The sequence below is a fragment of the Vulpes vulpes genome, chromosome 9 (assembly GCF_048418805.1).
Source record: "Vulpes vulpes isolate BD-2025 chromosome 9, VulVul3, whole genome shotgun sequence".
NCBI lineage: Eukaryota > Metazoa > Chordata > Mammalia > Carnivora > Canidae > Vulpes > Vulpes vulpes.
In genome coordinates this window covers 104,704,289-104,717,558 of record NC_132788.1, presented here as the reverse complement: position 1 = coordinate 104,717,558, position 13,270 = coordinate 104,704,289, and the positions used below count along the sequence as shown (strand labels likewise).

General features: G+C 41.2%; 1 protein-coding gene across 1 annotated transcript in view; it reads left to right on the top strand.

The window, feature by feature from the left end:
• LOC112912543 (adhesion G protein-coupled receptor E4-like) overlaps positions 1-12,622 on the top strand; it is a 47,619-nt gene extending 34,997 nt beyond the window's left edge. The window contains exons 11-16 of the mRNA XM_072721623.1: positions 2,502-2,737; positions 4,621-4,687; positions 5,480-5,571; positions 6,316-6,496; positions 8,913-9,008; positions 11,314-12,622. Coding sequence (XP_072577724.1) covers positions 2,502-2,737; positions 4,621-4,687; positions 5,480-5,571; positions 6,316-6,496; positions 8,913-9,008; positions 11,314-11,370 — 729 coding nt within the window. The 3' untranslated portion in view covers positions 11,371-12,622. The remainder of the gene's footprint in view (positions 1-2,501; positions 2,738-4,620; positions 4,688-5,479; positions 5,572-6,315; positions 6,497-8,912; positions 9,009-11,313) is intronic.
• The last annotated feature ends 648 nt before the right edge of the window (positions 12,623-13,270 follow it).

Genomic DNA, 13,270 nt, shown 5'->3' with positions numbered 1-13,270 from the left:
AAAAATATCAACCACGACCTAAGTAAAATACACACTAGATGATTCTGAAGAGGTCGGAGACCAGAAAATAAAAGAAAAAGAAGAACAGAACAAAAGAAAATAAAAGGACCACTAAAGTGAAAAACCAATTTTAAAACAAAATAGTAAAAATAAAAAGCCAAAAACAAAGAAGAAAAAGAAAGGAAAAAGGGGGGAGTATGGTGGTGGTGAGGAAGTGATAGTGGAGAGAGAATATAGTCTCCCTAAGGGTACCTAGAGGGTGACCCTCTTGGTTCTGAGTGCATTTTGTTCTGTATGTTAGAATATTCTCAACCCCAAATTTATATAAACCATCAATACTTGTATTAAGACCCAACATTGACCACAAAAACATAAACAAGATAAAAGAGGGGAGCAGAATGGGAAGGAAGAGAGAACATAGTCTCATAGAATGAATCAACACAGTGTTCTAGTTGGTTCTGGGTGTATTTTGGTTGTATGTTAGAAGATACTAAATTCCACCATTGTAAAATAAAATGACACAGAAAAAGCAAAAAACAAAAACCCACATCTCATATATCTACCAAAATTAAATTAAATACATTGAAGGGAATCCAGAATTGAAGGGAATCCAGAAGTGAAAAATATATCTAAGACATGTAATTGTAGAAATATAAAAGTCAAAAAGGGAAAAGCTTAAAAATGAAGAGTTGGTAAAATACTATAGTTAGGCGGGAAAAGAGAAAAAATATTGGAAAATTTTAACCTGATACAAAAATGAGTCGTAATGAAAAAAGAAAAGAAAAGAAAAGATCCTCTAGTTCTATATATGATTTTTCCTCAGTCCTGGAGCTTTCCAGGGCTGCTTTTCCCTTGTTCTTCTAGCAGTTCTGGGGGTGGGGTCTGCTGCACTGATTCTCGGGTGTCTGTGCCTGGGCGGAAATGCCCTGTCCCTTGCCAGGTGCTGGACTCAGTATGAGCTGTTTATCCTGTGAGGCCTCTTTGTTCCCTAGAGGCCCCACGTCTCCCAGGTAAAAGGTGAAAACAAGAGGAAAAAATGGTGGCAGACAGATTTCCAGCTCTGGAGTCGAACTCCCCGCTTGACTAATCTGTCTCCCAGTTCACACTGGTCTAGATGCTCCTGGGGGCAGGCACAGGTGCACTGATCTGCACAGCCTGCACAGCACCCAGCAGCAGGAGAGTTTTTGCTTTCTTGTGCCCTTCCTGCTTCCACCTGTCCCAAGGGGAATGGAGGATAGCCAGCTTTGTCCACTTCAGCACCCTCGGATCCAGGGCCCTGTGTCGCTGGACCCGCATTCCTAGGGACTGCTTCTCCCAAAGAAAATGAAGGACAGCTGCCTCCATCCAGTGCCAGGCTCTAGGTAAAGGGAGCTCTGGGGCCAGCCAGCATAATCAGCTGGCTTATGCCCTGAAGGGTTGTGGTGCTCCAGCCCTTTACCAAGACCAGACCATGTTTTTCGGTGAGCTTTCTCCTGGGTGCCCCTCCTCTTACAGAGTCTTGGGGAATCTTGATGCTTCACTGCCCCTCCTGCAACTCTGCCCTATTTCTCTGCTAAGCACTTTTCTATCAGAGAAAACTGAGGCCCGGATTCTTAAAGTTCCTGCTTGTTCAGGGCTGGGCTTTCATGCCCTGGAGGCTTTCGTGGCTCCCCTTTCACCTGACTTGTCACAGTTCCCCTCTTCCACTTGATTTATTTTTTATTTTTTTTTCGCCTTCCTACCTTGTTAGAAGCAAAAAATAGTCTCTCTGTAGCATGCCAGCTGCTCTCTCTTTATGTCTCAGGACGAATTTGTAGGTGTTCAGGGTGTTTTGAAAGTTACCTAGGTAAGGTTGTGAGACCAGAGGAGATGAGGACCCCTACTCTTCTGCCATCTTGCCTCCTATCTAATTTTAATGAATTTTAATATAAATAGCCCCATGAGTGTTTCCTAACTGCAAGGTAGACTATGAGCTCTCTAGACCTCAAGCTCAAGGTCTCCCAGTGCAAGGAGAGAGAGCAAATCCTCCCTTCTTCCATTAATGTTTTATTTAAGCCCTCAAGTGGATTGGTTGATGCCTACCTACCCTTACTGATGAAGGTGATCTTCAGGTCTACTGACTCAAATTCTAGTGTCTTCCTGAAACACCCACACAGACACACCCAGAAATAATGCTTTACCTGTTATCTGGGCATTAGTTATCTCAGCTGAGTCAACACATAAAGATAAACAGCACACCCACACAAAGGGTAAGGGCCATGGACTATTCATCTACCAACTTTTATCTGTCATGAATCTGAAGAATCTTCCTATGACATTCATTCCTGGGCATTTCTGGCCTGCTCCATACATGGGATAAGCATGGGGCCACTGAAAGTTCCTCAAAAATATGTGGCCCCCAGGCAAAATATTACAGGTGTTAGAATTGAAAATGCAGGCCACACCCAAGTAATACTAAGTGCTGAGGACATAATCGGGTACAGGGGTATAAACCACATTCTTAACTCTTGTCTCCCCTCCAGGTGCTGTGCTCCATCATTGCAGGAGTGCTGCACTACCTCTACCTGGCCGCCTTCACCTGGATGCTCCTTGAAGGGCTACATCTCTTCCTCACCGTTAGGAATCTCAAGGTGGCCAACTACACCAGTGCAGGCAAATTCAAGAAGAAGTTCATGTACCCTTTTGGCTATGGGATTCCAGCTCTTGTTGTGGCTGTGTCTGCAGTAATAGGACCCCAAAATTATGGAACACACACACAGTAAGCATGATGTATGCCTTGATGGTGGAAGTGGTGTCTATGGCTGATACATCATCAGAAATCAAAAGCATTTCAGTCCATTTCCCATTCTAAATTATTCCTCAAACCAGTCTCTTTACAAGCCAAAATTCTATTTTCTCTTAGAAATCCCTAGAGAAATGGTTCTCAGCATCTTTGGGGGCTGGATCCTTTTGAGACTTTAAAATCCAGGGCCTATTTCCCCAAACAGGGAAATGTACCTTTCAGAAAAATGTACTTACACATTAAATTTTGACTATAACTTCAGGATACTAGGGACAAAAAGTACATTCAAGAAATTCAAGGATGTTGGCAAATCAAACTCCAATAAAAAATAAACAAAAAGAAAAAAGAAATTCAAGGATGGAAAAGCCCACCCATAGCCTCTGTGTTCTGTAATATTCTGAAAGAGTAGGCTGAAGAGATTGAGATTCATCCCCAAAATGTAAAGAGTAACAACAATAGCCACAAATCTGGAAGGCTTGTGATGCCTCAGAGATAGCCTATGTTTCATCTCATTCTCCCAGTGATCCTGTGGGGTCAGCACTGTTCATCACCTCATACACAGGATATCTGGGGCTTAGTACTTCTAAGAAACTTTCTCAAGGTTGGAACTATAGAGAGTGTAACTAATAATTCCTCACTAAAGGATTGTTGCCTCACTAAGGAAGTTTGCAAAGCTCTGCAAAGTTAGCTGAAGATGTTAGTATTTTGGCAATGAGGCTGCTGTTGGGAGTAGGCATGCATGTGTTAAAACAACATGATAAAGGTGATTCTCTTGAAGGAAAAAAGATGCCCTGTCTCCATCTTGAACCAAACACCCTACCAGAATGATTCTGGAGATATTATGGTAGCATAGATCAAGGTTGGCAAAAGTTCTATAGGGCTAAAGGGTAAGTATTTTGTCTCTGCAGGTATCCAGTCCTTGTGGCAAATAATGAATATGGCTCTTATGGTAGGAGAGCAGCCAATATGTAGACCATATTAAATGGATGGGTGTGACTGTGTTTCAATAAAACTTTATTTACAGAAACAAGGGGGTGGACTGGATTTGGACTGTGGGTCATCATTTGTAACATTTGGAATAGAACATAAGCACAGGAGCTTTTGTGCTCACTGAATATTGGCAATTGCCTGTTATATGTACTAGTTTTATGCTTCCAAGTCTCTGTTTAGAATAATTAGACTATTTTTGCCAACATAAGCCACAATGTAATAAAAAGGACTTAGGCAACAGAGTACTTGGTACATGGAATTATAGTTGCTTAGTGTTGGTAGGTTTTTTGCTGTACTCAACAACATTATCTCATTTGATCTTTCCTATGAGATCTATATGAGGAAAACTGCAAAAGTGTGATGAAAGAAATCAAAGAAGATTCAAATAAATGGAGAGATGGTTATTGTTCATGAGGAGGAAGATTCAATATTGTCAAGGAGTCAGTCAGTTCTTCCCCAATTGATCTATAGATTCAATACATTCACAATGACAATCCCAGAAAATTATTTTGTAGATATTGATAAACTGATTCTAATGTTTATATAGGGAAGCAAAAACCCTGAGCTGCTAACACAATATTGGATGAGAGGAACAGTCAGAGGACTGACCCAACCTGACTTCAAGAGTTGGCAATATAGCCACTGTCACCATTTAATTTTTTGATACTTGTGTTTGCCCCCACTTACAAAGGAAACTGAGCTTAGAGTGTATAGCTTGTGTCAGATGAGAACCCATATCTGATTCCATCTAAAATCCAGGTTCTGAACTAAATCGTTCCTGGCATTGGTTGAATCTTGCTCAGGAGTCTGAATTCGAGCTCTCTGCCCTCCAAGAAATAAGCAGCTCACGTGTAACCTTCTCTCAACAGCTGCTGGCTCAAGCTCGATAGAGCGTTCATCTGGAGTTTCATGGGACCAGTGGCTGTCATTATCTTGGTGAGTGACTATTGATAGTTATTTATGGGAGTGCCCGCCCTGAGTTAGCCAAGCATAGAGTGTGATTCTTTCTGTGAAAGAAGAAATGATGTGAAGCTAAGAAAATATAGCCTAATGTGATGAACTCCTCTTCCTGGAAATGCTGTCTTCATCTGTCTTTCCCTGCTTCCCCCTGGTTCACTTATTGCTTTGATGGAACATAACCCTCTACTGGGAATTCTTCTAAAAATCCCACATTTCTTCATTCAGCAAATATTTAACAAGTATCTACTCTGCACAGAGTGACATGTTCTCCTGTTCATCAGGAACTTCCTGATCACATCCATTGTCCCGGTATAGATATTAATAGTACTCTTTCACTTTCAAGGTGACTTGGTGTGAATGTTAACTATATAGTCACCCTAATAAAGCACCAAGTGCCACAGATACAAAGACATACAATGTGCTGTATAAAATAGCAGAGCAGGGATTCCCTGGGTTAGCAGGAAGCAGTTTAGTGCTGCATTCAGCCCCGGGTGTGATCCTGGGGTCCGGGGATCGAGTCCCACATCAGGCTCCCTGCATGGAGCCTGCTTCTCCCTCTGCCTGTGTCTCTGCCTCTGTGTGTGTGTGTGTGTGTCTCTCATGAATAAATAAATAAAATCTTTAAAAAAAAAGATCAGAGCATATATGCATAGCATTCTATGAAGCCTGTATCTTTTGGAAAAAGATTCTTAGGTCTACCTCAAATTGAGTTGCCTGCCATGGCCTCAAAATAAAATTCCAATTCAGGTTTTCATTCTGTGTCCACAGATAAACTTGGTGCTGTACTTCCAAATTCTGTGGATTTTGAGAAGCAAGCTTTCCTCCCTCAATCATGCAGTTTCTACCATTCAGGACACCAGGTAAGAAAGTCCCAGAATCAGTGGTATCCACAGATTTCTCCTACAGGACTACTTTTCTTTCTACCTAGGAAAGAAAAACCCATACAAAAATATGATACATTTCCTAGGACTGGATAAAGGGTATGTGAGGTGCAACTTCTAGAGGTAAAAACTATAATTTTAGGTAGCTTCATGTACTCCTTGATCTCTTTATTCAACAAATATTTATTGGGTGCCTCCTTTGTGTAACATAATCATCATATGAAATTCATGCCAAGAGAATCAATGTTATCCTGCCTCCCCCACTTTGTAAATCCACCTACTTCTAGGGACTCTGTTATCCTTTATTGGAGATGTAGAAGGAGGGAGAAGTAGGCTCCATGCAGAGAGCCCTATGCAGGACTCAATCCTGGGACTCCAGGATCACACCCTGAGCTGAGGAAGACACTTAACCACTGAGCCACCCAGGCGTCCCCTCAATACACATTTTCAAAGCTAATTCCACTAAGGCATTTTTCACATAACTTCCAATAGATCTAGGTTAAAGATTTCAAGAAAAATTATTCCAAAAAGTAGGAGAAAGCATTATTCCCAGAAGCAGCCTTTGGAAACCTGGGCTCTCCCTCAGCTTCGAGCTTTCTGTAAGTGACTTAAGCACATGAGGTTGATGTGAATATTAAAACAAGTAACTTATGGAAAGCATTTAGCACAGTGCTCAACACATAGTGATCAAAGATAGTCATTATTGCTCTTTTTCCTTTGCAGAGTCATGACACTTAAAGCCATTGCTCAGCTATTTATCCTGGGCTGTTCTTGGGGCCTTGGATTTTTTACATTTGAAGAGCTGGGGAAGGTGATCAGATTAGTCATGGCGTACACATTCACCATCATCAATGTCCTGCAAGGCATTTTGCTCTTTGTGGTACACTGTCTCCTTAATCGCCAGGTAAGCCTAATTATTTTGTCTCTTGCCAGCCAAGACAAAAAGTCTTACTGAATGGTTGGTCCCATTCTCACCCTTATCTGATGTTTTATGTTTGTTTTTTTTTTTTTAAATAGTCTTTTTTTTTTAATTTTTATTTATTTATGATAGTCAGAGAGAGAGAGAGAGAGAGAGAGAGGCAGAGACACAGGCAGAGGGAGAAGCAGGCTCCATGCACCGGGAGCCCGACGTGGGATTCGATCCCGGGTCTCCAGGAGACCTCTTTGGTCCCTGGGCCAAAGGCAGGCGCTAAACCGCTGTGCCACCCAGGGATCCCTGATGTTTTATGTTTGTATTTAGTGCTGCTTTCCTTCTGGGAAGAGGGTTTAGGTGATGCTTCAGTATGCCATGTGCCCTGAGCTGCCCTAGCTCCTAACTAGCCTTCACATTCCAACCTATCTCTTAAGAGTGTGCTTCTGTCTGCTGCAGATGATATCAAAATACTATAGATTGTATGGCTTGGGCAATAGAGATTTCTCTTATAATTCTAGAGGCTGGAAATCTGAGGTCAGTGTGCCTGTGCTATTAGGTTCTGGTGAGAGCTCTGTTCTTTTTTGCAGAGGGCCACTTTCTTGCTCTGGCCTTACATGGAAGAGAGAGATTTCATGCTTCTCCTTTTCGGGACATTAATCTTTTTGGATCAAGGCTGTACCCTTATGACCTCATTTAATCTTCATCATTTCTATAAAGGGCATCATATCTCCAAATACAGTCACACTGGGAGGTTAGGGCTTTCACATGTGAATTTTGAGGAGACATAGTTCAGTCCATAGCAGAGCATGTATCAGTCAGGATAAGGGAGATTATGCTGCAGTAACAAATAGCCACCACCCCCTGATTTCTGTGGTTTATAAAAATAAAGGTTATTTCTTGCCCAATCTACATAGCCATGGCTTGATCTACATTGTTTTCACTCTGGGATATAGGCTAAAGGGCAGCCCTTATTTAGATATTGGTATTCTTGTGGGACTGGTATTCTCATGGCAAAGGGAAAGGAGATCCTGATAAGTGTAGCTTAATTAGCTTTCTTTCATTGGCCAGAGCAGATTACTTGGCCATACCTAAGTTCACTAGAAAGACACATAATCTCTTATAGTGAAGTGCACTTTAAGGAGGGGCACTGAAATATTTGGCTGAATATGCCAAAAACAGAGTCTTCAGCTCTAATGACAGGTTTTCCACTGAGTATGTTGCCCTGTGACCTTGGGTAGCCTTCCTACCCTCTCTGAGCTTCAAACTTCTCACCTGTGTAAATGGCAACACCTGCCTCACAGGGTTGAGAATTAGATGAGCTATTGCAATATAAATCTCCTAGCACAGTCCTTGGCACACATTAAGTTCTTAGGAGGGTCATCATTATATTTTTATTTCTCTTAGAAGATTGGAAACAGTTTTCCCAGCTTCCCCCCCTTTTAAAAAAAAGATTTTATTTATTTATTCATGAGAGACACAGAGAGAGAGAGAGAAGCAGAGACACAGGCAGAGGGAGAAGCAGGCTCCATGCAGAAAGCCCAATGTGGGACTCGATCCCAGGTCTCCAGGATCAGGCTCTGGGATGAAGGAGGTGCTAAACCGCTGAGCCACCGGGCTGCCCACTTTTTTCCCCTTTACTATTGGTCAGAACTACCAGCAATGAAGATATTGGTGACAAAAATGCCATCATAACACTTCATTAATTTCTCTTTCATCTTCTAGGGCCTTCTTAATGCTTGGTACTCCTCACACCTAGAATAAAGCACAACTTAAGTGTCTTAGTGAAATAATGTTGAATATGAAATATTTAAATATCTTCTTAAAACATGTTAAGTAGGTCTCAGGAAGGAATTCATGAAATCTAAGGATTGGTTCAGCATAGTGGTTAGTGTCAGGGCTCTGGAGTGAGAATGAAGAGGTATTGAATGCTGGCTGTAGGATATGAGACAAGTCCATTTATTTCCAACAACTTCAGCTTCTTTATCTTTAATTGGGGATAACAGAAGAGCCTTCCTCACTTGGCTTATGTCAGGCTGAAATGATATATTGTGTATAAAGTGTATTGAAGATCACTAGTGTTCAATAAATGGTGACCTTTATCGTTATAATCCCCACCACCACCACCATCATCTTCATTGTCATCAGAATCATCATCATGTCCATCAGGCATTCCATGATCACTATCACTTTCACTATTCTCCTCCCTCATTGTCAGGATCATCAACTGACATTTAGTAAATACCTTTTGTATAATGAGGAACTTGAGTTTTAGAATGAATCAACAAGAGGATAGCCAAGAGTGTACAGAAAATCAATGAGAAGGTAGTCATGGGGCTTCGCATGTATGTCTTTTTAACCTTCTCCCTAACCAAGCTCCTAATGTGATGCAAACCTCTGTATTCCTCAGGTGCGAATGGAATATAAGAAATGGTTTAGAGGGATCTGCAAATGGGCTGAAACTGAGAGCACTGAGGTAACTCATTCTGGGACCCAAATCAAAATGGTAAGACCAGCTTCTCTGCAATGCTGTGTACTTGCTGAACCCAACATCTTGTACTGCCAGGAGCTTCCTGGTCCCTTGATCTGAAAGAAAAGAGAAATTGCATTACTTCCTCCATTACTCTGGTGGTTTTTGGTTTTTGAGACCAAAACCAGTAGAATTCTTTTCCCTTATTTCTTCTTTTCCTTTCTTTTCTCCTTTCTCTATTTTCTCTCCTTTTCTTTTCTCTCCTCTCCTCCCCTCCCCTCCCCTCTGCTCTCCACTCCTCTTCCTTCCTCTCTCTCTCTCTCTCTCTCTCCCCAGTCTTTCCACAAATATCCAAATAATATTTATCAAAATTTAAACATAACAACATTCGTTTAACAAATATTTACTAAGTATCCCATATATGCCAGTTACTGTTTTAGGTTCTGGGGAAACACCAGAAGATACATTGACAAAAAATCTTGCCCTCAAGAACTGTTGTTATATAGTAGAGGATGACAAGCCATAATATGGATTATTCAATATTTCACAAAGTGATGAGGAGTATTGAAAAATACAGAGCTGTGAAGAGAAATCAGGACACTTGAGGTGGAGGGAGTTTGGTTTCCAGGAAGGGGGTCATGGTGACAGCCTTTCACTGTCTATTACCACCTTCTATTTTAATTCTCTGCATGACGTCCTCTCTGTATGATATTTCCCTTAGTCTGGAAAACATGAAAGTGTTTACCTTTGGTCAATCTCTGCCCCCTGTAGGTTCAGTGATGTGGTTACTATCATTTTCCTTCTTCCTAGAGTAATGCCTAGCCCACAGAGGATGCTCATTTAATTTGCTGAGTGTCTAAGGTCCTTGTTTATAGATGAGGACACAGAGTGGGAAAGTCCACAGGGTTTGCTCAGAGCTACTCATCTGGGTACAGGGATTCACTCCAGATCATCAACAACTTTAGGACCACTTCCTGGGACATGTACTTTCACACAGAGGACAACTGGCTGCTGATAGTGTCCTAACAGCATATGCCAGTGGCTCAACCCTTGGCTGAAATCACCAGCAGTCAATGGTTATGTCTACCTGGACTGTGTAAAAGAACTGGCCAGCCCATGTGGTCTCCAAACACATGTTGAATAGTGGAATCCATAGCATGGATTCTGGAGTTCACCAGATTTGAGTTGGAATCTGGATTCTTTCAGGCTCTACCTGGTAGATGCTGGGCAAATGGCTTAACCTCTCTGAGCCTCAATTCATTCATCATTGAAATGTCTGATGGACTGAGGAACAAAACAGTGTACATGGAAGCTTTTTGTTCTACTCTGAACCATGTCAGCACTACTTTTATTAATACCAAATTATCAAGAGTCAACTATATAGAAGGCTCCACACCGTAATCCTATCCTCTTATCTTTGGACAATATTTTACCTTCTATAAAGCACATATTCAGGGTGTCTGGGTTGGCTCAGTCAGTGAAGCATCCCACTCTTGATTTTGGCTCAGGTCATGATCTCAGGATCATAAGATTGAGCCCTGCTTTGGGCTCCATGGTAGGCATGGAGTGTGCTTGAGATTCTTTCTCTTCCTCTTTCTCTTCGCTTTCCCAATTCAATCACAACTCTCTCTTAAAAAATTAAATAAATAAAAATAAAAGTAAAAAATAAAAAGCAAATATTGAACCTTACAGTCGTTATTGATCCTCTATAGCATTTAGTGATATTTCACTGTGTGAAGGGAGGAAGGTGGCTGAGGGCAAGTCCTAACTCCACTACTTCCAGGCTGCATGAGGTTTTTTTTAAAGATTTATTTATTTATTCATGATAGAGAAAGAGAGAGAGAGACAGAGACACAGGCAGAGGGAGAAGCAGGCTCCATGCCGGGAGCCGATGCAGGACTCGATCCCGGGTCTCCAGGATTGTGCCCTGGGCCAAAGGCAGGCGCCAAACCACTGAGCTACCCAGGGATCCCCAAGTTTCTACTAGCCTCTTATTGTCTCTCCTTCAGGACTTCATCTGTAAGATGAGGATGGTAATAGTATCTATCTCATCATGAGAAGTAAGCAAGGTCATATGTGTTAGGAACTCAGAGTCCTGCCTGGCACAGGGTAAACAAACACATTATAAAAGTTTTTGAAAGGTCAGATAAATAAAAAGGTCATCATAGATGGCATTTGGGGTGGGGAGAAGGTTATAAAGTCAGATATTAGGACATTTTTATATATACATTTATATTAGGACGTCTTTACTGAGCTTAGGATCTTAGAGAAATTCTGGTTTGTCATTTCCTAAGGTGTTAATTTCTCCTCAGATTGTTCTACCTATTCTCTCCCCAAATAGGTGGAACTACGGACGTCATCAGAAGTCTTTCCTAGAAGAGACCTTGCTTCTGTGTAACTACAGCCAGAGACTCCTGTCTGTGCTATTTGACAAAGAATGGAAACCTGAGCTGGTCCTGGACAGCACCTCCTGTGGTCACACACGGATCAGAAAATGCCATCACCTGTATCTTCCTCCTGAAAGCAGTTCTAAGACCTTTCTTTATTTTTTTTTCTTTTTTTAAATTGTTTTATTGGAGTTCAATTTGCCAACATATAGCATAACACCAGTGCTCATCCTGCCAAGTGCCCCCCTCATTGCCCATCACCCAGTCACCCCAACCCCCCGCCCAATTCCCCTTCCACTACCCCTTGTTCATTTCCCAGAGTTAGGTGTCTCTCATGTTTTGTCACCCTCACTGATATTTTCACTCACTTTCCCTCCTTTCCTTTTATTCCCTTTCACTAGTTTTTATATTCCCCAAATGAATGAGACCATATAATGTTTGTCCTCTTTCGATTGACTTATTTCACTCAGTATAATACCCTTCAGGTCCCTCCACGTTGAAGCAAATAGTGGGTATTTGTCGTTTCTAATGGCTGAGTAATATTCCATTGTATACATAGACCACATCTTCTTTATCCATTCATCTTTCGATAGACGCCGAGGCTCATTCCACACACCTTTCTTTATTTTGGCTTCTGTCTCAAGAGATAGAAGAGGTCACTGGGAGACCTTTGAGACCCTTGCTCAGTATTGTATATCATGTGCCATTAAGTACTCAAGGAATGATTTTTAGTAATGAAGGAAAGTGTATTTTCTTCTTCTAGCTATTGCTACCTTGCCCAAGATTTATTGGCCAACATCTGGATTCACCTGACAGGTTTTTCTCTCTGGGCAATCAATTGCATTTTATGCTCCTGAAGATTTTGCATCATTCAACATTTTCAGAATTCAATAATTCCCATATGAATAAATATTAAAAAGAGTGTTGCTCTCTTACAATGCAAAATTCCTCCACCATCCTGCTTAGGAGCATGTTGTCACCAGAAAGGTCTTGTAGTCAAAACACCTGCATTGTCTTCTTTGCTTGATGATTTTCAAAGCTACTTGTTTCTTGGGTTGATTTTGTTTATATAATATCATTTCAGACCTATCCTGTGGGAATACTCCCAAACCAACAGCATGGGGGGTCACAGCAGTTGTTTCTTTCTTTTTTTTTTTTTTTTGTTTGTTTGTTTTAATATTTCTAATTTCTTTTTCAAAGTTATTGGATTCTAGGAGTGATTTCCAGACCTAGAATTAATAAATGCATGGCTAATTTTGTTACCAGATGGTGTTTTAAAAGCAATTTTACTTGATAACAGCAGAAAGCATAGAAATAGCATCTGACAGTCACCATGATTCATTTGAAAAGATTTCATTTGCAGTTTTTAGGTGGTAGACCAAAGACTGTCCTTTTCTGCTTAATCTGTTCAAGTGTCTCCTCCACATGGCACTGATACAACCAGAGTGTATGATTTACTCACTTGCTGGCCTTAAAATTTTGTGATTCCTCTTGAACACTCAAAGTTTTGGGAGGTTCACATGGTTTCCAAAGGCATGCCTGTGGTGCTCTTTTTATGTCATGCAACATCAAATTTGCACAAATTAAACTTACACAAAATGCAAGCTTCCTGGGCAGTTGACAAATCCTTGCACTGAAGCCCCACAAATTTTCTGCGGTTTTCGTGTCCAAGATAGCTGCAAAAAGAGGATAAACCAGCCAAATGTTCTAGTTGCTGTGGGTTTGGACCTCTTTAGTCAAAATTTTTCCTCCCTCCTAATATGAAATCAATTTTTTCCCTCTTTTCTACCTCTTTCAACCCTTTGCTTCTTTAAGTACTAGCCTCTACCTCCTTCAAGAGCTTTTTCTTCTTCTAGCCCTCACAAATCCATCTCCCATCCTTGGTCTATTACCATCCATATGACTTGACTT